This window comes from Ornithorhynchus anatinus, chromosome 1 (assembly GCF_004115215.2).
Source record: "Ornithorhynchus anatinus isolate Pmale09 chromosome 1, mOrnAna1.pri.v4, whole genome shotgun sequence".
NCBI lineage: Eukaryota > Metazoa > Chordata > Mammalia > Monotremata > Ornithorhynchidae > Ornithorhynchus > Ornithorhynchus anatinus.
Window position 1 is genome coordinate 119,953,746 of NC_041728.1, and position 27,206 is coordinate 119,980,951.

Genomic DNA, 27,206 nt, shown 5'->3' on the forward strand with positions numbered 1-27,206 from the left:
GACTCCCCGGACCTCTCAAGATCCCCTTCTCTAGCACCAGTTCCAGGGAAATTTCCACTTCTGCGACATCCGGGATGTTGGATGGTTGTGGCAGTTGCCCGGAAGGTTGTGGCAGTTGCTCACAGGACCGTTTCTTGGCTGGGAGTTGATTGAAACTTTATAAAGTATTGTTTACTGTCCTTATGTTCTATTTGATGTCTCCCTTCCCCTGTTTTGACGTTATGTCGATTGTGGGCATTTCCCTGCTCTTCTGTCTTCTCCATTTCTCCCCTCATTCTCCCGTTTAGATTGTGGACCACGGACTGGGTAAGAACCCATAAACTCAGAGGTTGAGTCTGTTCTCTATTTCACGCACTGCTTAACGAATGCTTGTTGATCGGTTGATTCAGTTGGGACGGCTGGAGGGAAATCAACCTTTTTGGGATGATAAAATGGAGTCATCTTTAATCAAATTCGCTTCTAACAGGAGTTTGAAAGGTAAGTGGCGGTTGCAGATTGAACCTTGTGCAGCTGCCTGTGCCGATCGAGTGCTTCAGGAAGGCCCGTGGTGTTGGGAATCTGGACTGGAGACATGGCTTACGAACACTTCTGAGATTGCATATTAGAACGGGCATTGCAAAACATGGCCATTTTTGTGTATGTTTTTTTTTGGCAGAGGAAATGGTTACGTTCCCCTTGTTGATTACACCTGTATATTATAGGAAGTGAAAACAGTTCTGACTGCTCTGTGAAAAATCATTTAACCTTCCACACAGTCTAAAAGCTCATTTTGCACTGCCTTAAACTTGGTTCCCAACTCTTCAGTGTGGCTGAGAGGAGTGTTTTAAAACTAACGGAAGAAGTTGAGCTCAAGAAGATGCCCGTGATGGAAGTCTTCTGTTTAGAGCTGCAACCATCTTTTACATGAAAGAAGGAAACTACTGGGTTACACAGTGTAGTTTTTGCCTGGGAAGATGGTAGATTAGCTATATCCTGTGTGTTGATCTTACCAGGATTTCTCCATGGGGCCAACAATTTAGATGTGGGAGACTAACCCCACAGTCCTACAGTATCTTGGGGATTCTTCTGGAAAATAACAGGAAATTCTTAGCATGCAGTATACTGTAATTTTAAACATCACTATTAAAGTTGTTCAGAACCTCATGCTGCAGTATTTCAATAAAGAGGAGTTGTAATATGATTATGACTGTGTAGGAGTTGCAGAAGTAGAAGGTTGTTCTGGCTGAATGTGGTAGTGTTTTTTTTGCCATCAGTGAAGAATGTCTATTTTAGAATCGGGCTCATTCACTTTCTTGAAAACAATGGAAGACTCCGAAATCTTAACTGGTAGTGGAGAAACCCTAACTTCATCTGCGTCACAGTCTTGCACTGCTGTTTTGGATTGTTGAAGTTTGAGGTCCTCAGATTAATTTCTGCGGGATAAGATGCAGTGAATAAGCAGCATCTGTATCATCCACTGTCTAAATTAAGTCGCCATGCCAAATCATCTCCTCCTTTGCTAATAGGCTTAGAGTATCTTTAACTCTAATGTGAACTGTGGACAAAACCGTCTCTAAAATCTCGTTGTTCGTGTTTACTTAACCTGAGCCTCAGGGGAAGAAAGGAGCAGGGAAGGTGGTTCCTTGTAGCGAAACTTGGCTGGGAACATTGGGATGTGTATCGTCTTATACTGTCACGTCGTCTCCGACCATCGTGACTCCACGGACACATCTCTCCCAGAACGCCCGCTGTCCATCTGCAAGTGTTCTGGTAGTGATCCGTAGAGTTTTGCTCAGGCAAATATGTGGGGTGTATTCCTAGGTTGGTTTTATGTGGGGCGGTGGCTCTCCCTTATGACTTTGTGTTTACCTGTTTGGACTGTGCATTTTATCCTTAGGGATATTTTCAGGTTTAAAATTTTGTATTGCATTTAATGATAATAATTGTGACATCTGTTAAGGCATTTGCTCGCTGTTCCTAAGCGTGGTATTTCCCTGGGTAGATATAATAAAGAATAATAATTATCGGTACTGTTTTAAAGCACTTTACTTATGTACCCAAGCACTGTTCTAAAGCGATGGGATAGATATGGCAGTTTCATCAGGTTGGCCCACAGCTGTGTTCCCACAAGGAGCTCACAGTCTTAATCCCCATTTTACAGATGAGGTCACTGAGGCCCAGAGAAGCAAAATGACTTGCCCAGGGCCACACAACAGACGTTGTGGCCGGAGGCCAGATTAGAACCCAGGGCCTTCTGACTCCCAGGCCAGTGCTGTGTCCACCAAGCCACACTGCTGACCTGATTACTGTCTGTCACAGTCAAGATAGGAAGGAGAACAGGTGCTTAATCCCCATTTCACAGATGAGAAATTTAAGCTCAGACAAGTTGTGACTTGCTCAAGGTCGCCTAGGATCAGAACCACATTTCCTGGCTCCCAGTCCTATACTCTTTCCACTAGGCCCCACCGCTTCTCTGAAGATTTTGATATTTCTACCTTTAACTTTTTCTTCTTTCTTTTCTAACCAGTTCCTGTCATTGCCCCAGATCTCTCACATGAAAATTGTGTAACAGAGATGGCAAGGGGCCAAGGGAGGGTAAGGGCAAGAATTGCCTGAATCTTTGACAGAGCACAGTTGGAAAACTACCGAGGTAGATCTTTGCTGCAAGAATGCCTGTTTGGTGATGAAAAGGGGAAGACGGTGCAAGGTTTGGTGTCAGTGACAGGTTCCTGTAACAGACAAGCCTCTTTTGAATCTATGATCCAAGTTTCAGAATGTATTTATATTGTCCTCTCCCATAGACATGGTACAGTGCTCTGCACACGGTAAGCACTCAGGGAAATACCATTGATTCCTACGCACGTCCTATCAGGACCTGCTTAATAAGGCTTGTAGAATAATAATACAATAATATGATAACTGTGGTATTTATGTGCTTCAGCTTGGCCTAATGCAAGAGCATGGGCTTGGGAGTCAGAGGATGTGGGTTCTTCCCCTTTCTGCCACTTTGTCTGCTGTGTGACCTTGGGCAAGTCTCTTCACGTTTTCTGTTTCCTCAATTACCTCATTTGTCAAATGGGATTAAGGACTGTGAGCTCCACCTGGCGCCCCTCCTTTGAGTTTATGTCCTTTTGATTGATTTTATGAGTGAAAGTTCCACTTAGAAATACTTTCAGTTTTGTTATAACACATTTTCACTCCGTGTTTTAGGTAGACTATCATGATAGACTTGGGGAACATTCTTCCCACAATGTGCCAGCTGTCTGCATAGGGTGTGGATTTGGAAGAAAACGGTCCTGTAAATACACGTGGTGTTGCTGGTTGTATATAAAACACGTTTCCTTAAAGTGGGTCTCTCAAAGAGGACTGTCTGTTCCTACCTCAAGAGCAGACATCTCGTTCTTTGAGGTCTCCTCGGAGTAGATACTGAGCCAGAGTGCTAGAAGACTGGGTGGCTACATGGTAACGATACCGTCAGGAAAAGGTTACGGCTGGGTTTTCTCACAAAAGACATCTCTATTTTAGGCAGAAAATATTTAAAGAGGTTTTTGAAAGCTTTCCTTTAGTGTAGGTTTGTGGAGCTAATTTTCCATCTAGTTCTATCCAGTAACTCTGGCATACATGTTGATGTGTCGCAATGCGCCAGATATAAGGTGAGGTAGTTTGTTTTTCTTCCAGGAATTAAAATCTGAGTAAAGTTTCTCTGCTATATTTATGTGGAGACACTCCTCTCTTGGCCTTCTGCAGTTCTTGCTCCACAAAACTTCATGTGTAGCTGTAGGAAGCTGTTGCTCAGATGATCAATTTAATAACATATCTTATTTTTTCCAGGCTGTTTTGGGACTTGGGGTAATGGTGGGTTGGTAGGCCGAAGGGGTGGTGATGTGCATCTGTGAACAGGTCATCCATTCACTGTTTTGTTTTTTATTTCCATGTCAGTAAATATTTGAAATCTATTCAGTGCATAGGACTTCACTATGTCCTTGTACGGATCACCATACTCTCTTGGATTTGACGAATGTGAATTATGTGTCTAACTTTAGGCAGAAAATTGCAATCCAAAGCCTATGAGATAAACTGGGAGAATTAGCAAGGCATATTTAACTGTAGTGTGGGGTTAGAAATCCATTGTAGAGTATGATTTATTAGAGTTTACGTTTTCCTCTGCCCTTGTGTCCCAGTGCATTTTACTTCTGCACGAGCTTCTAATTGGATTGCACAAAAAGTTAGGTTCTTAATTAAGACATACAGTTCCGATTCAGGGGATCCGCTTCCATGTTAATGTACCCTTTGACGCCAGTGTTTTAGCCACCTTTGCTCTCCTGTTCCTTCTATATCTTCGAGTGAGTCAGGTGGTGGAACAGTTTGAATTGCCTCTAGGAACGGTCCTTGCAGAATTTAGGATTTAGGATGACAACCGTACAGGGCAAACCTTTCTTGTCCTTGGCTACTGCTTAAATTGTGAACTCTGTGTTGAGGACTTCATCTTCTCTTTGTTTTCCTGGAGCATCATGAAATGCTGTATTCACAAGTGTAAAAACTATGGGAATGGATTTTAGTATTTGTCTTTTCTAGACTTTTTAACTTAATCCAGTACCCTAACTTGATCTCAATCACGTAACCCTTTATCAAAAATCAGATTTGTTGAGATTCCATTAGTAATGCTCCAAAATTTAATTTATTTTCTTCAGTTATTTACTGGTCTTTTCAGTAATCAAGATTAGTTCCTACATGCTTTACCGAAGACCTATTTATATCTTCTATTTTCAAAGGGATTCACAAAATCGGCACATGGTTTTTAATTATTTGCAAATGCATCCCGGCTTTAATTTATGAAGATCAATATCTAAAGTGAAGCCTTTTATTTATTTGTTTTTTTCTTTTCCTCATGCACTGAGTTGCCTTAGAAAAGCTAACTAAGCCCATAAGGAAACAGAAATATCTTCCACTCATTATACATTGCATATCATTGGGATCAGTGAAGAGGCATGATCAGGTAGTGCATTCATTGGAAATGACAGATGGCAAGCAACTCTTTGGGGATAAGGAGGGGTTATTGCCCCCTTGGGGTTGGCCCTGAGGAGGTGGAACTAATGGCTTTATCTCAATAGTTTTTTGGGGCAGAGGGCAACATAACTAACCATCTCCTCTCCTTGGTGCCAGAAAGCTGGACCAGAGGTGGAGCCATGATAGTAACTCCACTTCTTGTCCCTATTGGCAGGCCATTGCTGCCATGATTTTTCTGGATGTGACTGGGCTTTAGTACTGGGCAAGAGGCTCCTTTTGTCCCAGAACACTGTGATTTTTCTTCTTAAGTAATTTGTTACGTGCTTACTATGTGTCAGGCATGGTACTAAGCTCTGGGGTAGATACAAGCTAATCAGGTAGGATACAGTCCATGTCCCTCGTAGAGATTACAGTCTTGATCCCCATTTTTCAGGTGAGGTAATTGAGGTTCAGAGAAGTAAAGAGCATGTAAAAGATAAGTGGCAGAGCTGGGTTATAACCCAGGTCCTTTAGGCCCATATTTTGTTCACTTGGGCTGCTTCTTGGGATGATTGATTGACTCCTGGTACTGGAGGGGAGGGGAAAGAGAATATCGTATCGCTGCCCCGGCTTTGGCCTGGGGATATTAGGAGGGATGTGGCCAGTGTCCAGACGTTTCCTTTGAAGGTGCCGGAATGGCTGTTGTCAAACTCCTGCCCCCAGATGCCCTGGGGATTGCTCTCCCTGGACACAGAGCCAGGCTGACCTGAGTCTAGACCGAAAGCTTGTTGGGGGCAGGGAATGTGTCCGTTTATTGTTAATAGTAGTAGTAGTAATTATGGTACTTGTTACGTGCTCACTGTGCCCAGCAGCGTTCTAAGCGCTGGGGTAGATCCAAGTTAAAAAGGTTGGATACAATCCCTGTCCCACATGGGGCTCACACTCTTAATCCCTATTGTAAAGATGAGGTAGAAGTTAAGTGACTTGCCCAAGGTCACAAGGCACATGTGGCGGAGCCAGGATTAGAACCCAGGTCCTTCTGACTTCCAAGCCTGTGCTCTATTGTACACACCCCAGTGCTTAGTACAGTGCTCTGCACACAGAGCTCAATAAATACCATTGACTGAGACTAGGAGTGTCCCCAGCCCAGCAGCCTGTCCCTCGCAGAGACACCCAGGAATGGTGGTGGGTGGTTCTCTCTCGTTCTCTCTTGCTCTCTGTCTTTCCCTCTCTCAATCATTTATTGTATGTTTACTATGTGACGAGCACTATACTAAGTGCTTACGAGAGTACAATATAACAGAGTTGTAGACAAGTGCTCTAACCACAATCCACAGTAAGCTTACAGTCTAGAGGAGGAGGCAAACATTTATATAGATAAACTATGGATATGCACATAAATCCTCTGGGATTGAGGGAGGGCTGAATAAAGGGTGCAAATCCAAGTGCAAGAGTGATGCAGAAGAGAGTGGGAGAAGAAGAAATGAGGTTTAAGTTGGGGAAGACCTCTTGGAGATGTGCCTTCAATAAGCCTTTGAAGGGGGGAGTGTGATTGTTGGATCTGAGGATGTTCCAGGCCAGAGGGTGGATGTTGGTGAGAGACTGGCGGCGAAATGGACGAGATCAAGGTACAGTGAGAAAGTTAGCATTAAAAGAGCAAAGTCTGTGGGCTGCGTTGTAGTAAAAATAATAATAATAATAATGTTGGTATTAAGCGCTTACTCTGTGCCGAGCACTGTTTTAAGTGCTGGGGTAGACACGGGAATCAGGATGTACCACGTGGGGCTCACAGTCTTAATCCCCATTTTACAGATGAGGTAACTGAGGCACAGAGAAGTTAAGTGACTTGCCCACAGTCACACAGCTGACAAGTGGCAGAGCTGGGATTCGAACTCATGACCTCTGACTCCAAAGCCCGTGCTCTTTCCACTGAGCCACGCTGCTTCTAATAGGAGGGGGCAAGGTGATCGAGTGCTTTAAAGTCAACGGTGAGGAATTTCTAACCCCACCCCAACACATCAGTCCAGCCCTGCCTTAGGAAAAATGGCCCCTTAGCCCTGGACTTGCTGCCTTCTGGGTGCAGACTTAAAAAAGTGTTTTAAAGATTCTTTGCCACAACTGCCCTCTGCAGTCCCTCATGAATTTTATTGGGCTTTCCATTGAGGACCGTTATTTACCAACATCCTGGGTAAAGCACAACCCAATCGGTGTAGGGGGCAACAGAGAGATGGGTGGACTGGCTGAGTGATTTAGAAATAGAGGGAGCGAGAAGAATTAGATCGGGGCAGAGCAAATTTGTGCGGATGCAGAAGCAGGCCGAGTCAAGGAATACACCGCTGATGGTGCCTATGGACGTGTGGGTTGGGGTTGAGGCCGGGAGGGTACCACCTGAGGGCCAAGGCTGGCTGTTGGGGCCTGGGAATCAGTGGGGGAAGCCAGGCAGACTTCCTGGAGGAAGTGGGGGAGGGGATGGGAGCTGGGTTGGGAAGCCTTCCAAACATTGACTAGTCCAGAGAGCCAGAGCATCTGCCCAATGACGGCTACTTCAGATCTGAGTAGAAATGAGGCATCCTTCAACTTGCACTTGGATCCATACCCTTTGGTCATTTGAAATTCACCCCATCCTCAGCCTCCACAGCATTTTTGTACACATCTGCAACATTGATTTATATTAATGTCTGTCTCCCCCTCCCTCCACCCTGTCACAAAGACTGCGAGCTTGTGGTGGGCAGGGATCGCATCAACTAACTCTGCTCAGTACACTGTTCAGCACACAGGAAGTGCTCACTAAATACCATTGACTGATTCTGATTCTAGGCTCTCTGAGTCATTTGTTGTCAGAGGGAATTACATTGAAGGGGAAACATGTCAGATAATCAGCTCATGAGACACCCTTTTAAGGAAAATTTTAATATCAAAACATGCATTTTTGGGGGGGAAAACACTGATTGAGGCTGCTTGAAGTGATTGGAATAATGATTTCCAACACTTTAATTTCAACTTAGTTGCCATTTTGAATACATCATTCATTACCCTCCTCAGAAACTTCCAGTGGCTACTTATTTCTCTCTACATCAAACTGAAGCTGATCTTGTTTTCAAATCGTTTCTTTCTTAGCTTTCCAATCTCCTACTACAGGCACAGCTCACACTCTTTACTCTTCCCAACCTAACCTCCTTGCACTATCTCCCTCTCTGTCTCTGACCTATTGTGCATGTCCTTTTCACCCTATGCAGACCATCTTTCCACCAGGAATCCGACAAACTTCACCTCTCCCCATCTTCAAATCCCTTCTAAAATACTTTTATAGGAGGTCTTATTTGACTGTTTCCCCCCCCCATTTCCAGAGCAGGTTGTCCCATTAACCACCTTCTTCCAGTAATTTATTAGTTTCTTTTTTACTTTTATCATCAGTTGTAGCTCTGATTTCCCTTTTATTCCCAATGTATTTTTATTATCTGTTTCTGCTTGTTTCCCCAGTAATATTGTAAATGCCTTAAGGGAGGGAATGTGGATTTACTTTGTTGTATGCTTTCAAATGGCTAGTAAGGATGGCCCTGGCCCTAGTGGAAAGAGCATGGGTCTGGGAGTCAGAGGACCTGGTTCTAATTCGGTAACCCTGTCGCTTTGCTGTGTGCCCATGGCAATTTACTTGACTTTTTTGTGCCTGTTTCCTCCTATACAAAATCTGTAGGAACTGTTCTTCCTCCCTCTTAGACTGTGAGCCCCATCAGGGACAGGAACTGTCCTCCACCTGATGGATGATTCATTCATTCACTGGTATATATTGAGCACTTACTGTGTGCAAAGCACTGTATTAAGCTCTTGGGAGAGTACAATACAACAACAAACAGACCCATTCCCTGTCCACAATGAGCTCACAATCTCAAGGGGGAGACAGACATTAATAGGCATAAATAAATAAATTACAAAAATATTCATGTGCTGTGGGGATGGGAGAATGAATTAAGGGAGCAATTCAGGGTGATGCAGAATAGAGTGGGAGAAGGAGAGGAGGGCTTAATCAGGGAAGGCTTCTTGGAGGAGATGTGCCTTCAATAAGCCTTTGAAGTGGTGGAGAGCAATTGTCTGATTATGTTTTATGTACCTCAGTAAATGTACAGTTTCATAACCCAGTTGTGCTTAAATACCACAAGTCTTTAATCAGTCATATTTTAGTGCTTACTGTGTGCAGAGCACTGTACTAAGTGCTTGGGAAAGTACACTATAACAATGTAACAGACACATTCTCTGCCCAAAAAGGAGCTTACAAGATTAGAGGGGGAGATGGTCATTAAATCTTATTACAAAGATCTGCACACAGTACATACTCAAATGCTGATGGTAATGATGTGCCCTGATTGGGGGAAAAACCCAAATATTTAATTTCTTTAATTTTAAATTGGTAGATTTTTGAGATAGTCTTGAATATGCACAAGTATTCATTTTATACCACAGTTTCCCATGCAAGATGAGGTTGCCAAATTTGATTTAATTGGAGAACAGTAGAACTTTGCCAGTATAATCTTAATTAGAAATTTTCATTTAAACAGGGTAGTTCTAAATCCCATATAAAGCAAATTTTTTTTTTATGTTTGTTAAGGGTTTCTTCTGCCATTTAGTGGATACTTTTTATGAAATCAGTGTTTTCCCCAAAGTTAGTTGTCATATATTTTTAAGGAGAAGTGATTGACATGTACTGGGGTAGGTAAGTTCACTTTATAGAAGGAGTGTGGGGCTGAAAAGGCCAATATGGGGTCCACAGTCCCGTCCACATTGGGCACACAGAAGGGTCATCTCTTGTGTTGTTTTTCATGTTTGCAGTGTTTGGCACTGTTTTCTTTTTCTCTTCTCTGTCTCTATTTCCATAGCAAAATTTTGCTGTAAGAACTCCTTTCTTGAGGGCATTGCGCCATACAGATATTTGTATTCATGTCTGACTCTGCCTCCACACAGACTGTAAGTTCATTGTGGGCAGGGAATGTCACTGTTTATTTTTGTATTGTTCTTTCCCAAGCGCTTAGTACAGTGCTCTGCACACAGTAAGTGCTCAATAAATATGATTGAATGAATGCCTTCAGCAGTTGCCCCCAGTTTTCATCTGGGATGCAGCATGGCCTGAGACTTGATCTTGCCATGTCCTTAAACTGCATTCCTGTGCCCTGTTTGCTTTCAGTTTCTCAGTTTCAACTCTCCATCCCACAGCTGCTTGCTATTTTGCGCCACTCCTTATCTTCACGGGTCCCACCCAACATTGGTTAAGGTAAGCATGGCTCCAAGGCTAGGAGCCTGACTAGACTCCAGAACTGCATTGTTTGCGGTCTCATCTTGCCATTTGCTCTGGAGTGCATGGCCAATAAATGATGCCACTGATGGAACTGCTCATGTAGCCGAATATGCCTTTGTGGGATCCGGGGCACGCCATCCCAAAGAAGGTTAGACAGCACTACAGCTCTGTTGGTCTTTAGTTCGGTCTGAGACCAATTCCTCCACTGCTGCCATGTACTGTTTATCAGTCTCAATTAATCGGTGGTATTTACTGAGTGCTTACTGTGTGCAGAGCGCTGTCCTAAGCGCTTGGGATGTTGGCCTTCTTGATTAGGCTTTCTGTTTATCGATCGTTGAGTCAATATAGAGTTACCTGCCTTCCAATATCAACTTGGGCCCCGCGTTCCTTTACGTCTGATGGTTTCTGCCAGTGCTCGTTAAACACTAGGGGAGTAGGATGTCAGGCGACCAAGGGGATAGGATTTCAAATGCTCTGGGCTCTCCAGCTAGAGCCAGTTAGGCTGTGTCAGGGTCTGGCCCCTCTGTTTTTTTCCTTCCAGAATGCTTTCCACTGCCAATCTTCCCTCGTTCTGTCCAGAGGACTTCTGAGACCTGACACCTCCCCCTCCTGCCCCAGTACACATTATCCAGCCTTCACTATCTCTAACTCTACTCCCCTTGTACTAGTGCCTTTGACTTTATTTTCTTTCATCTCTTAAAAACACTTGGTCCTATCCTTCTCCCCTCTCTTACAGCTATCTTCAGCCTCTTTCCTTGGCTGCCACCCTATCTCTGTCTTTCTCCCACTTTCCACCTTCAAACATCCCCAGTCTCCTCCCTCCCCAGTCACCCTTGGGAAAAATACCTATTTCCAGATCCCGCAGTGCCCTCTGTCACCTCAACCCTCTATTGCCTTTCCTCACCAAGCTCCTTTATTAGAGTTGTTTATGCCCACTTTCTTCACCCAACTGTCCTTTTACAAGACAGAAGTTTCATCCCCTTTAATCCATCACAACTGCAGTCTCCTCAGTTACTCTTGACCTCATAGCCAAGCCAATGGGGTCTATTTTGTCCTCTCAGCAGGCGTAGTCACTGTGGACCACCCAATTTTATTGTATTATGCTCTTGTGCATATAGTACAGTGCTCTGGACACTGAGTAAAGCGCTTAATAAGTAATACTAATTGATTCTCCTTAGAATGCCGCCTCCTATTCTGTTTCCTTTGATCCCTTTTCACTTCTCATCCCCTAACTGTGGGTTTCCCATAAAACTTTGTGCTGGGTTCCTTTCTTTTCTTCCCCTATGTTCACCCTTTTGGGGAACTCATCCATTCTCAGCTTGAGTTCTCCCTCTCTAGCCAGATGGTTTACCAACCTGCTTTTTACTTACTCCAGTGTTAACCCTGTCTTCAGCTTCCTCTATCCTCTACAGTCCGGACCTCCTCCTCCTGTGCCTTAATCTCCTATTTCCCCTCTCCTTACTCCTCAAAGGTTGCACATTTCCCTTTCCAGCCAGCTTGAGACTCTCCACTTCATTTATTGGCTCTCTTCATGGGCTACTACCTGCTCACGCTATTATATTAGCTCCTCCAAAGCCCATTCATTCAGTTGTATTTATTGAATGCTTACTGTGTGCAGAGCACTGTACTAAGCGCTTGGAAAGTACAGTTTGGCAAGAAAGAGATACAATCCCTTCCCAGCTACGGCCATCACCTGGCTGTACCCTGCTCTCAAGCAGTTAATCAGTTACTAGTTTTTACTGAGCATGAAGACAGAACACTAGGCTAAATGCCTGGGAGAATACAATAGAATTAGTGGACATCATACCTGCCCTCAGTGAGTTTGCAATCTAGTGAGAGACAGATCTTAAAATAAATTACAGATAGGAGGAAGTGGTTGAGTGGAAAGGTTTGTTCATAAATGCTCTGGGAGCCTGTGAGGATTTAACTTTTGCTCATGAGAAGCAGCGTGGCTCAGTGGAAAGAGCACGGGCTTGGGAGTCAGAGGTCATGAGTTTGAGTCCCGGCTCTGCCACTTGTCAGCTGTGTGACTGTGGGCAAGTCACTTAACTTCTCTGTGCCTCAGTTACCTCATCTGTAAAATGGGGATTACCTGTGAGCCTCACGTGGGACAACCTGATTACCCTGTATCTACCCCAGCGCTTAGAACAGTGCTTGGCACATAGTAAGCGCTTTACAAATACCAACATTATTAACATTATTATTACTACTAGTGCTAAAGTTGTTATAAAATTAATTTAATTTTACCTCTTGAAGGAATGGATCAGTTTTTCACATGATGTAGCTAATGAACAAAAATATATATAGCTTTGTGATTTCAAACACAATGAAAGCAATCAATGACCTTTATTGAGCATGTACCCTATGCAGACCACTGCACTAAGCACTTGGGAGAGTACAATATAACAGTTGGAAGGGACATTCCCTGCCCACAAGGAGCTTAAACAGCGTGGCTTAGTGGAAAGAGCATGAGCTTGGAAGTCAAGAAGATGTGGGTTGTAATCCTGGCTCTGCCACTTGACTACTGTGTGGCCTTGGGCAAGACACTTAACTTTTCAGTTACCTCATCTGTAAAATGGAGATTAAGACTGTGAGTCCCACATGGGACAACTTGATTACCCTGTGTCTACTCGACCGTTTAGAGCAGTGCTTGGCACCTGGTAAGCACTTAACAAATACCACAATAATAATAATTATATTCAAGTTTAGAAGGAAAGACAGACATTAAGAGGAGTAAATGAGTTACAAACATTCATTCAGTTGTATTTATTGAGTGCTTACTTTATGCAAATCACTGTAATAAGTGCTTGGGAGTGTACAATACAACAGACAGACATATTCCTTGCCCACAATGAGCTCTCAGTCTAGAGGTACATGAGTGCTGTGGGGCCGAGGGTGGGGGTGAATAAACAGCTCAAATCCAAGTGCAAGGAGGATGCAGAAGGGAGAGGGAATAGAGGAAATGAGGGCTTAGTTGGGGAAGACCTCTTGGAGGAGATGTGCTTTTAATAAGACTTTGAAGGTGGGGAGAGTGGTCTGTCACATAGGAAAGGGGAGGGAGTTCCAGGCCAGAGGCAGGATGTGGGCGAGGGGTAAGCGATGAGATAGATGAGATGGAAGTTCGGTGAGTAGGGTGGTGGTAGAGGAGCCAAGTGAGCATGCTGGGTTGCAGTAGGAAATCAGCGAGGTGAGACCAAAGATGATGGTGTGCTTTCAAACCAATGGTAAGGAGTTTCTGTTGGTGGTGGACGGTGAAGTATGGACTGAAGTGGGGATGACAGGAAGCAGGGAGGTCAGTGAGGAGGCAGATATAGCAGTGAAGGCGAGAGAGGGTAAGTGCTCAACAGTCACCACTCGGTAAAGTACGAAATGCTTTTTAAAATTAAAAAAAAATGTGGTTGTGAAAGTAGTACTTGGGTACGTAGTGCGTTTTTCACCTTTTGACTTTGTGTTACCCAGTTGCACTTGAAGATAGAATGGCAGAACAGTTTAAATTTCCTCAATTCAACAGCAGTGAAACACTATGCTATTTAAAAAGATCCTTTTTTTGAAGTGAAGATTGATAAAATTGCAGTAAAATATACAAACTGGAGCTATTACAAAAGAATGTTTAAAACGCTTTCCAGAGCTGGAAAAATGTCATCCCGCAGATGTAAGGATAAATGGGGAAAAAAGGAAGACCTTTAAACCCTCAGTCGTGACTTCAGTGGGAAGTGTACTATCCCCACAGCTCCCTTTTCTGCCCTATAATGGTAGAATGATTCAGAAAATGGAATCTGTATCTATCAGAGCCAGGAAACTCAAAGTTGATTTCTGAATTTTGCTTGGGGTTATATCTCTTTTTTGAGGTCAGAGCTTTCCTCAATATAGCTTTTGTGCAACCCAGTTCCTTGGCAACTACTAAGGTTTCTTAACCTGACTTCTGTTCAGAAAATGTGTAGCATCTTTTCTCACTGGGTCACTGGAAAATCAATTGCAGGGCCAAGTTAATTTTTTTTAAATGGTAACTTTCCCCTCTCCGACCTCAGGAGATTTTAAGAAATTCATAAATGGTAGCTTGGTTTGTTTCTTTAATTGCCTGTTCAGTTTGGAGGCTTCCCTTGCTATCGTATCTCACCCCAACTTGCCATAACTGCTGAAGAAATTGGGACTGAGGAACTTATGTTAGAATAGTGCTTGGCACATAGTAAGCGCTTAACAAATACCATCATTCTTATTATAAATGGCTTTTAGAAGTACCAGTAAACTCTTAGCTCTTCAGAGTAATTGAGAAACTCTATTTCTGATAACTGAGGTACTAAAAAGTATATTTATTCTCCTCTTGGAAGGGTTGTCCTTCAGGTTGTCTTGGCTTCTCGATTTTGGCCAACAGCACTCAGCTACATGAGGGTAGAAGCGGAGGAAGCAGACTGTAGGGGGGTGATCCAGGGATGTGATGTTTTGGAATGTGAGAGGGTAGTGGAAGGGCAGGGGAGTAAAAGTTGAGTTGAGTAGAGAATGCGGTATTGCATTAGACTGTGAGCCTCATGTGGGATTGCCTGACTTGGTTATCTTGTATGTTCTCCAGTACTTTAGTACAGTGCTTGGTACAAAGTATAAAGGCTTAACAAATAGCACAGTTATCATCGAACACGTGGGCCTTTGCATCTAGGAAGGGAGTGGAGACCAGAAGAGGCGTCAGAACTAGGGGCAAGGATTTGGAGAAGGAGGCCTTGCTAGGAGCAGAGGACAGTTTGGAAGGGATGGGGATGAGGTGGCTTGCTAAATTGGCTGTAGTCCAGAGGGTGGTAATTTACTTTCTAATAGGCTTTCATGGTCATATTTTATTTCAGAAGTGGTGCTTGGCATTCTTTTATAGGCATAGTCGTCTTTTATGATGGGAGAATTAGCTGTTGACTTTTCATATTTATCAAAGAGTGAGGTAATTATCAGTTGGTATTCCATGCAAAGTCACCACAGAGCTCTGTGGGAAGATGAATGAGTGAAGAGTCTTCAATTCTGGGGCACCGTGAAAGAAACCTAATTCATAATTTCACAGTACTCCTCAAATCTAACCAAAGGTTCTGATTTCTAGAGCTGAAATATGTATTTGTATGACCTAGTCTATTAATTGAATTTGTTTAGATTTTCTCGACTGTAATGGGAAGAAAGCTACTGAAGCCAGTGAATACTAAAACCATCTTACATGCTTAAATTTTTAAAAAAAAGCCTATTTGTACATCAATTTTAAAATTTTAACTTTTTGGAGGAAAAGCTCATTTTGTCAGTGTTTGTTTCTTGAACTGAGAAATATGAGTGTATTGACAGTCACAGCTTAAACGCCCAGGTTTCCATAGCATTGTGGATTCTATACAAAGTAAATGTGTTACTTTCCTAGGAACACAAGAGTCTATAATTATGAGAATTCTGTGAGATATGGTTATATGCAGCACAACTGTATGTAAAGCAAATTATATGCAGTACAAAAAATTAATTTTGGGAAGTATGCAGTTTAGTTAACAGCATGAAATAAATGACTTCCTATTCTGTGATATAATATGAGTAGCTTGTGTAAGACATTTTCTATTGGATTTTTAAGTATCACATTTAAGATATGGAAGTATATTAATCCAAGGACAGGTAAAATAAAAACTGATTTAATTTTTTTCTAAATAGTAAAAACAGGAAAATAAACTGCTCAAATGATCTGGAATTTGGTAGATTTACATTTTAGCAACAATTTAAAAAGAAAGGTTAAATTGCAGATCCACAGAGTGACGTTAGGTTTTTGATACACTTGAGGGCAGTCAAATTTTTAGTAGTTGCCAGATCCCACACTTAATGTGGTATGATTTAGTACACTGCAGAGATATTTTACAGAATAGTATCCTAGTGGCCTGAGAGAATTCTCCAGAGACTACCCTAACCTATAGTAGATTTTTTATAAATAATGGAAAGGAAGAGGGCTATTATAATCACAATTAGGAGAGCTCATTCTATAATTGTATTTTTTTCTGCGACTATCTGTAATTGAAGTACCATGTTAACCAGGCCTTCTTAAAAAAGGAATGTGATGGACTCAGTCCTATGTCCAGCTCTTGCTTTGTGAGATTCAGCAATGGGAAACATATTCTAGGGCTTCCTGCCTGATCTCTGTCACTCTGTGTCCCAGTGGGAAAATGACAGCCTGGGCGTGGATAGAGAGAGAGTAGATCTGTGCGAGGCACGAGAACCATAATTAATTCCTCTGCTCAAGTTCTCAGCCCTGAAGTCTCACACCGAAGTTTATCCCCATTCCTGGTGGGAGAGAGAGACACATACACACACACACACACTCTCTCTCTCTCTCTCTCTCTCTCTCTCCATTCTACTAAGAAATCACAAAATAAAACTCTATTGAAATCTCTGGTTTAAAAGTGAGAAACCCTCTAGAAATTTGGTAGAACTGAAAAATAGACATTCACGTTCCATTATAAAAATCCAGCATGTTTGCAACTTTCCTTCCTCTTTGGGAAACACCATCACAGACATTTTTGTCATCAATGGTATTTATTGAGCACTTACTGTGTGCAGAGCACTGTACTAAGCATGTGGGAGAGTACAGTACAACACAGTCATTAGAAATGTCCCCTGTCCACAGTGAGCTTATAGTCTAGAGGGGGAGGCAAATGTTACTATAAACTGTAGGACTGTGTCCAACCTGTTAACCTTCTACCTACCCCATTGCTTAGAACAGTGCTTGACACATAGTAAGTGCTTAACAAATACAATTATTATTATTATTATTATAAGCAAATCATTGTCACCTTGGAAAACAGTGGTCAACTCAATTTACTATTTAGACTGCTTTCAGATGAAAACAGCCTTAGAAAGCACCAACGATCATTTGCTTGGAGAATTGATCTATGCTGGGCAAATCTGAATACAGTATCCAGTTTTTTCCTGAATTTTTACTTCATCATCCTAAAAAAATATGAGGTGCTTCTTAATTCATTAAGAGGAAAATGTATTTAAGAACGCCATCGTTGAGGTTTTCAAAAACCTCAAATTGTTACACGGTTAACACAGTTGTTTAATTGTTTAATACAGTGCCGTGCACACTGCAAGTGCTCAGTAAACACCACTGATTGTGAAACAGTTAACTTAAAGTCTCAGTTTGTTTGATATTTTTTAGTTTAATGGTATTAAGTGCTTACTCTGTCCCACCCACGGTACCAAGCATTGGGATGGATACAAAATAATCAGATTGAGTACAGTCCGTGTCCTACATGGGGTTTACAGTCTTAATCCCCATTTTACAGAGGAGGTAACTGACGCACACAGAATTTAAGTGTCTTGCCCAAGGTCATGCAGCAGAGAAGTGCATAGGTAATAGGGAAGGGGAGAGCTTAGACAAGCAAAGGGAGAGCTTAGGGAAGGCACCTTGGAGGAGATGAGGTTTTTTTCAGAGGGCTTTGATGGTGGGGAAAGTGATGGTCAGTTATGAAGTCAGGAAGAATTCTAAGCCTGAGGGAGGACCTCGGCAAGGGGTCAGCGGTGAGATAGATCGAGGTTCAGTGAGTATGTTGGCGTTAGAGGAACTGAGTGTATGGACTGGGTAGTAGGTTCCATCCCAGATAGTCCTCACCAAAGGGCCAGAGGAGAGCCTTACTCCTCCTCTCCCCGGTCATAACCCTTTTCCTTCCTTTTGTCTTTTGGGGGAGTCTACACAGGAGCCTCTGTCAGGGAAGGGGGCTCGAGGCCATCTAGTCGTTGGAGTGAGGTTCTTGGGGTTTTGGGTTTGCTCAATGCGGAAGCCCAGCGCTCTCTCCTGGGCCTCTCCCACCATCTGGCTCACTCTCCAGAATCGGCCCAAGCCCCAGACCAAGCAGATGATGGCCTGGGCCTCCATTTCCTTAGAGGAGTTTCACTTAAAGAGTAGAACACGATGTCCCCCCTGACTCAGCAGCAGCCATGCCTCCACCCTTGGGTGACAGGCTCTAAGGGGCTCAGCGGCTCAAAGCCTTCATTTTTATGGTGCTTCTGCATAAGGTTTGCTGACCCCTACACTAAGATAGCTTAGAGAGAGGAGTTTTCCAGTTTTAAGACTATTCAGTAAGGATAGTAGGAAAAATAATATTGGTATTTGCTAAGCGCTTACTATGCGCCAAGCACTGTTCTAAGCGCTGGTAAGAATCTCCAAATGTGAGACTATTAGCATTTAAGTAATATATTGTCAGATTGAGATTTCAAAGATTTGTTTTCAGTCAGGATACTGCCACGATCGTGTATTCTGTGTAATCATTACATATGTAAAATGAGAAGTGGCACTAGTGTACTCATCAAAAAATCAGGAAATTTGGCACAGCTAAGAATCCGGTTTAGATAAATTAAGAATTTGACCAGATGAAACTATTAAATAATAGGTAGTGGTAGGCTTCAATATAAGGAATGTTGATTTAAGATGAATGGCACTTAAATTTCCAATTATGCACTCTTTTGTAGCTTGACAACACTAGCATCCTTTATTGATAGAATTTTTTGTATATAATATATACAAAATGTTAACTGTATAACGAATTTGTATTCATTAAGTGCTTACTATGTGTCGATCACTGTTGCTAAGTGCCGGGTTGGATACAAGTGAATCAGGTGGGCCCAGTCCCTGTCTCACGTGAGACTAACAGCCCCCACGTCGGGAGGGAGAACAGGAACCAAACCCCCATTTTACCAATGAGGAAATAGATACAGAGAAGTTAATTGACTTGCCCAAGATCACGCAGCAGGCAAGCAGAGCTGGGAGTAGAACCCTGGTTCTCTGATTCCCAGGCCCGGGCTCTTTCTACTAGTTCACAGCTGCTTCACCCCACTAGCCTTGGGGGAGTGGGCTGCTAGAATTTGAGGGCCAGCAAACCCTTCCTGGGCTGGTAGTGGGCTATCTAACTGTACCCCTGGCCTGCGTGGAGACATCTGGACTCAAGGTAATCTATGGAGTTAACTCAAATAATTTTCTTCTGCAGCCTCCTGCATTGTGTTTGGGATAGTCATGTTCAGTTATTTAACTTCAATAGGTCTGTTCTTCCAGGCTGGTAGAGTACAGCTGTGATATGCCCCGCCTTTGGATAACATCATATGGTATATAGTCTGTACTGTCAAAGAGTTTAGGGAAGCAATCTGAATTATGCTATGGCAGTCACACTATTTTCTGACTTCAAATCATAGAAATGAGTGTGAGTTGTATATCTGCTTAATGGTGTCTTATATATTCCTGTAGACCATTTTCTTTCTTGGGAAACCAAATTTGCCAAACTAGGGAAAATCACATTTCACATTTGGCACTGTGTTAAATTACTGATGGGGTCCCTTCTGGGTCAAAGCCTTTTATAAGACCAACTCACAATTATCAGCGTTAGTCCAAGTGTCCAGGAAAAGCAAAATTCACAAGTAGGCAACCCCGTGTGTAATTAGCAAACAGCAGAAAGAGAGAGGTCTGTGAGATTAGATGTCAAACAAAATTAAGTAGATAAGCCAAAGACAGCACAGAGGGCTCAGGTACAGAGAACATCTGAGCCCTCTGTGCTGTCTTTGGCTTACCTATTTAGTTTCCAAAGCAGTATTTGTGGAGCCTTCATAATCCAGATATTCCTGGATAAATTCAGGAGTACTCTTAAAAACTTAATTTTAGCTATTTCAGCCTTCTCCCTCCCATTAGACCTTTACAGTTTCTGCCCACAGCAAAGTTAACCGATTTATGTGACATAGCATAACCCCTTGCTGTATGCCACTAATCTCTCTCACTAATCCTTGGATTTGTAAACTCATCTCTAGACTGTAAGCTTGTCGTGGGCAAAGAATGTCTGTTTACTGTTACATTGTACTCTCCCAAGCCTTTAGAACAATGCTCTGCCCGAAGTAAGCGCTTAGTAAATATGATTGACTGATGTCTCAGCTGCCTTTGATCCTGTGGACCACTCCCACATCTGGCAAAGCTCTCCGGTCTTGGTTTCACTGGCACAGTTCCCTCCTGATTTTCCTCCTGCTTCCCCAGTTGTTCTTTCACTGACTCCTCTTCTACCTTTCACCCCCACCTGTGGCTTTCCCTTAAGACTCTCTTCTTGATCCTCTCTATCCACCGTGCTTTATACTCACTAGAGAAGCAGCATGGCTTAGTGGGTAGAGCACAGTCCCTCAGGGGATATGGGTTCCAATCCCGGCTGCGTGACCTTGGAAAAGTGGCTTAACTTCTCAGTGCCTCGGTTTCCTCATCAGCAAAATGGGTTTCAACTCCGATTCTCCCTCCCCCATAGACTGGGAACCCTGTGGGGGACTGTGCCTGACATGATTATCTTGTATGTAGCTCTGTGCTTGGCATATATTAAGCACTTAGATATTACTGTTATTATTTTGGGGGGAATGTATCTTCTCCCATGACTCTCCCCCCACATACACCCCACTCCCATTTGCAATTTTGTATTTCCTTTGGCTTGCAAGACAACTCCATATAGCTGTCCTACCAGCACCTGAAACTCAGTGTGCCTAAAACTGATCTTTTCACCTTCCCTCTTAAATCCTCTCCTCTTCCTAACTTTCCCATCCCAATGTACCATACCGCTCACCTCTCTCTTTCCGAAGATTGCAACAGCAACATCGTCCTTGGCTCCTCTCTCTCTGGGGGCAAAATGCTGCTAGTCCAGAGTTGAAAATGGTGACCCGGTTTCGGTGGACAGTGACTACGAGGAGAGAGGAAAGTTGTGATGAGCTTTCCTCTTCAGAATCATAGAGCCAGATGGGTTCTCAATCATGTGGCTTTCTTCTTTGCCTCCAGGGCAATTGGATAACAAAACCATCCTGTACCGATCACGTGTATGTTGGTTTAAAAATGTCTAGGGATGGAGATTCCGAAAGTCCCTTATGAGTATTTTATCATGCTCCTTAAATCCATTCCTGACATCCCCCCTTGTTTTATTCCTTTAGAGAAGCAGCATGACCTAGAGGATAGAGCACAGGCCTGGGAGTCAGAAGAAGGACCTTGGTTCTAATCCCGGTTCCACCATTTGCTGTGTGACCTTGGACAAGTCATTTAAGTTCCCTGTGCTTGTTACCTTATCTGTTTAAAAAAAATATGGGGGTTTAGACTGTGAGCCTTGTGTGGGTCAGTGACTGTCCAACCTGATTCTCTTATATATACCCCAGCTCTTAGTACAGTGCCAGGCTTATAGCAAGCGCTTAACAAATAGCTAAAATAAGTCCTGGTTCATTTTGTTCAGGCCTCTCTGGGAATGGGAGTACCTGGTTAACATCTTCAGAAACACAGCACATTTGAAATCAAAGACAGTATAATTTTAATGCAACATTTTTTTTTCTGGCATATGTACTAAGTATTGTATTTCAGTACCTGTTTAAATTTATTTTTTAAACAATTGTGGAATTTCTGAGACCGTCTAGAACCTAATCAATTTTTCACCGATCCGATGATTCCAATGTAGGAGTCTTCCTAGGCCTGACTTCTCTGAGCAGCTGCAGTGGCGTGTAGGATTTTGCTGTAATATTCCTTCCTTTAGAGTCCCTCTAGTGCTGATATTTAGTAGTGAAATGTCCAGGATGTAGGAGAAAAACCTAATGCATTGGCATTTTATTCATTCAATAGTATTTATTGAGCGCTCACTCTGTGCAGAGCACTGCACTAAGCACTTGGAATGTACAAATCGGCAACAGATAGAGACAGTCCCTGCCCATTGACAGGCTTACAGTCTAATTGGGTAATGTTGGTATTTCTTAAGCGCTTACTATGTGCAGAGCACTGTTCCAAGCGCTGGGGTAGATACAAGCTAATCAGGTTGTCCAACATGAGGCTCACAGTCTTAATCCCCATTTTACAGATGAGGGAACTGAGGCCCAGAGAAGTTAAGTGACTTGCCCACAGTCACCCAGCTGACAAGTGGCAGAGCCTGGATTCAAACCCTTGACCTCTGACTCCCAAGCCCGGGCTCTTTCCACTGAGCCACGCTGCTTCTTTTAGGTGTTAGAGTATTTGTTAAATGCTTCTTTAGGCTAGTTACAGGAGAGTTAAGTTTGTGCAGAGACCCTGTCTCGCATGGAGTTTGCAGTCCAAGTGTTGGAATAGCAGGCGTCTTATCCCTCTATTGCAGCTGAGAAAACTGAGACCCAAAGAGATTGTGACTTGCCCATATCACACAGCAGGCCAGTTATTGAGCTGCCATCTGATACCTGTTTACTTGTTTTGATGTCTGTCTGGCCCCTTCTAGCTGTAAGCCCAGTGTGGGCAGGGATTGTACCTTCCAACTGCTTTGTACAGTGCTCTGCACACAGTAAGCGCTCAGTAAATACAGTTGAATGAATGAATGAACCTGAGTCAGCTAACTCCGTCTCATACTCTTTACTTGAAATCATTTTGCCATTCTATAAATAATCAGAGTTGAGATTAAATTTCAAGTGCAATGTATTTTGCCATTTTATTTTTTTAAGGGGAAGGTTGTCATTGTGTCATTTATGTATGTAGATCAGTATTCTAGATAAAATTTACTCCGGATTTGCTGATTATTGAAAAAAATGATGATTTCTAATCTCAAATGATCAATGTAGCGTGATGAATTCAAGAATTTGACATTTAGAAAGGTGTAAAACTGCTAGTCTTGTAAAAATTGAAACTTGAAACTTGCATGGCTTCAGCTACCATCTCTGCACAGATGATCCCCAGTTCTGCCTCTTCAGCCCTGACCCCCAACCTTCTCTGCGGTCTCACATTTCGTCCTGCCTTCAGGATGTATTTGGATAATTTTCCAAAATTATCAACTAACGTTGGCTTCACTGACACTGCCCTCTCCTGGTTTTCCTCCTATCTTTCTAGCTGCTGCTGCTCACTCTATCTCAGCCTCCTACCCCCTAACTGGGGGGTGGTCCCTCAAGGTTCAGTTCTAGGTCTCCTCGTATTCTCCACCTACGCCCACTCGCAAGGAGAACTCATTCACTCACATGGCTTCAACTACCACCTCTACGTGGATGATCCCCAAATTTACTTCTCCAGCCAAGATCTCTTTTCTCTTTCCTCCTCCTCTGTAGTCTCACATTTCTTGCCTTCAAGACATCTCTACTTGGATGTCCTGCTAACACCTCAAACAGTATGTCTGAAACACTCATCTCATCTTCCCACCCAACCCCTAACCTCCCCTTGTCTTTCCCATCACCGCAGATAGCACCACTATCCTCTGTGTTTCACAAGCCTGTAACTTGGCGTTATCCTCAACTCATCTGTCTTATTCAATCCACATAGTCTGTCGCCAAATCATATCGATTTTACCTTCACGACATTGCTGAAATCCATCCAAATGGCATCCTTGCTGATCCAAATATTTATCATATCCATCTTGGACTACTGCATCAGCCTCCTCATTGACCTCCCTGCCTTTTCTTTCTTCCCATTCCAGTCCGTGGTTCACTCTGCTGCCCAGATCTATATCTATATCTCTCTCTATATATTTATATATGTATTTAGTCCATGTCTCCTCACTCCTCTCAAGAACCTCCAGTGGGTTCCCATCCAATCTCTGCATCAAATGGAAAAGCTTTAAAATACTCAGTTCTCTCTCACTTCCCTTACCTCACTGATTTCCTACTACAACTCAGTTCTCACACTTCACTTATCTAACACCAGCCTGTACTAGCCATACGTTAATCTTGTCTATCTTTCCACCAACCCCTGGCCAGAAACTCCCTCCCCCTTCATATCCAGCAGCCCACCATTTTTCCTACCTTCAAAGCCTTATTAAAAACACATCTCCTCCAAGAGGCCTTTCCTGACTGAATGTTCATTTTCCGTACTCCCTCTTGCTTCTGCATTACCTACGCACTTGGATCTGCACAATTTAAGCCCCTGATAGTCACCTCACCCTCAGCCCCACAGCACTTATGTACCTATCCGTTGTTTATCGTAATGTATCTCCCCTCTAGACTCTAAAGATCCTTGTGGACTGGGAATGTATCTGTGAACTCTGTTACCCTGTACTCTCTTAAGTACAGTACTCTGCGCACGGTAAATTCCACTGATTGCTAAAGACTCATTTTCTTTCACCTTAGGTTTGACCTCTGTTTTGTGTTCCATCTCCAGGTGAAGCAGAAAGAGAAGATAGAAGGTCCACGTAGGTTGCAGCCATGCCATTCCCCTTTGGAAAATCTCATAAGTCTCCTGCAGACATAGTGAAGAATCTGAAGGAAAGTATGGCAGTTCTAGAAAAGCAAGATATTTCTGACAAGAAGGCAGAAAAGGTAATGTATGTAACTGGACACTTTGAGTTCTTGGATTTTAACATTCTATCAACATTTAACAGTGGAGAACCATAGATTTCCCTCGTCCCAAATCTGGGGAAAAAAACCCCAAAACAGCTTTTTTCTTATTACTCTTCAAGTAGGGGCATTTTGTTCATTATAAGTGGTTTCATTCTGTGCTGGAAGTAATTCATCTGACATTTTTGCAATTGATATTTTCATAAGCATTCCTCTTAAAAGGAATCCGTTTCAACTGATCTTTTAAACATCATCATTTAGACCTCTCAAACTTTATTGTTTTAAAAACTTATCCAGGATTGTTTTGAAAATTTACCTGCATTTTCATTTGGAAAGGAAATCCAGCTCCTTGTAAATGATTTGCAATTGTTTAGCTTGGCTTCTTCCAAATCTGGTAGTCTTGTAATTTTCCTGTAATTATAACAGCTCTCAGCATTATTGCAGATCCTTTATGTGTAGTCTAAGGAACTATGTATTGAAAGAACATCTGGAGATTGGAGCAATATAGCTGTAGACAGAGGCCTGTAACAAAATTTATTGTATAAAATTTCTGTTTGGAGTACTGACTCCTGTCTGAGTCCATTCCATACCATGCCTACCACTTTGAAATTACATTACAATAAGACATAAAAGAAGACACTCTTCTCGTGAATTATATAATGCCATCCCACTGTTGAAGATGGGATATGGGTCAGGTGGATCACTGGCCCCCCACCCTGGAGTGGCGTTATGTTTCTGTCCCGCTGCACATCCACACCCATCTTCTAAAGTCACATCTTTTCTAGGAGAACTTCCCTGACTAACCTCTCATCTCCCCATCCCATTTCTCCCTCCCCCCGCTTTCTCCAATGTACACTCTTTCCACTTTGGCACTTTGGTGATTTCCTAAGCACTTGGGTAGTCCCTCCCCCGAGTAGCTCTCATATGCAAATCTTAAAAGTCAGTTGCTTCTCCCTGCCTGTAATTATTTGCAGTGTCTTTCTCCCCCCATTAGATTGAAACTTCTTGATCAATCATTTAATCATATTTATTGAGTGCTTCCTGGGTGCAGAGCACTGTACTAGACACTTCGGAGAGTACATTATAACAGAGCTTACAATCTTGGTAGAGGAGACAGATGTTAGTGTAAATAAATGTTACAGATATGTCCCTAAGTGCAGTGGGGCACTTACATACCTATGCATGTGTCCTGTTATCAAGTGCCCTTGATGACAGGGATCTTGTCATTTATTTTGTACTCATCCAGATGCTTAGCGCAATGCTTTGCATAGAATAAGGGCACAATAAAAGCTATTGATTTACTGATCATCTTCTTGGGTTAATACCTTCCATTTTTATTCTTTTTTTGGTGGGGGATGGGAGGGGTATCATTTAACTTTTCAGTTTTGTTTTTTTCCATTCATTCCTATCTTTCCTTCCTCTTTCTTTTCAATGTGAATTTCAAGTTAAAAAAGCAAACAACCAAGGACATTGGTGATTGAGTCCTCTTTGATTTCTGTGAATTTTGATGAGACGTAAACATATATTGGTGAAACAGAATGACAAAAAAAAGAATGGCAAGGCAAATGGCTAGTTCTTAAATTTGAAGAAGTCACTTAAGTTCACAAGTAGTATATAACATAGTTCATAATAATTATATATATAATATATTATATATAACATATACTAAAAGTAGTATAATTATTATGAATTATTATTATTAGTAGGAAAGCTGTTTGTATAGATTCAAAATGGACCTAAAAACAGAAGCAGCTCTCCAATAATTGCAGGGGTTCATGTTCTTCAAGATCCTTGAGTAAAGGAAAACTTACATTGTAATACCTGCCCCTTGACATACACAACGGTTTCTTCTGACATCCCATCCCATCCAGATAGTCATGTGTTACCAGAAGAGAGTTCCTTAATTACCCTTCCAAGCATACTCCAAAACCAGTAATTGTGGGAGAATTGATTGTTGTGGTAAAAGTTTGTGGAGAACTTGCCAAATACTTACTTAGGGTATTTGGTAAGTACTTACTGTGTGCCAGGCACTGTACTAATTGCTGGGTTAGACACTGTACCTTTTGCCATCAACGCCTTGCCCACGTCTTTTCTCTGGCTTGGGACTCCCTCCCGCTTCATGTTCAATAGACCACCACTCTTCCCACCCCTTTCAAACTCTCCTAAAAGCATAGCTCTTCCCAGAGGCCTTTCCCAATTAAGCCATCTCTCCTCCTATTCCCTCCCTTCTGCCCTATGTATGCACTTGTATTTTTACCCTTTAAGCACTTGATATTCATCCCACTTTCAGCCCCGCAGCACTTATGTACATATCCATAAGCAGCATGGCCTAGTGGAAGGAGCACGGGCCTGGGATCTAGCTCTGCTACTTTTGTACTGATATGACCTTACTCCTCAGTGCCTCAGTTTCCTCATCTATAAAATGGAGAGTAAATCTTATTACCCCCTACTTGTGATCCCCATGTGGTGCAGGGATTGTATCCAACCTGATTATCTTGTATCTACCCCAGCGCTTAATATAGTCCTAAATGCATAGTAAGCAATTAACAAATACCACAGTAATTATTATTACTTATTTAATTTAATGTCTGTCGCCTCCAGTAGACTGTAGCAGGAAACATGTCTACCAGCTCTGTGTTGCACTCCCAAGTGCTTAGGACAGTGCTCTGCACACAGTAAGTCCTCAGTAAATACC

General features: G+C 42.6%; 1 protein-coding gene across 2 annotated transcripts in view; it reads left to right on the top strand.

Moving 5' to 3' along the window:
* CAB39 (calcium binding protein 39) overlaps positions 1-27,206 on the top strand; it is an 80,033-nt gene that overhangs the window by 22,731 nt on the left and 30,096 nt on the right. The window contains exons 1-2 of one of the 2 annotated variants that reach the window (XM_029065472.2): positions 246-306; positions 24,336-24,493. In XM_029065472.2, coding sequence (XP_028921305.1) covers positions 24,380-24,493 — 114 coding nt within the window. In that variant the 5' untranslated portion in view covers positions 246-306; positions 24,336-24,379. Of the gene's footprint in view, positions 1-245; positions 307-24,335; positions 24,494-27,206 lie in introns of those variants that run through there. The other variant, XM_029065480.2, reaches the window with a different exon arrangement.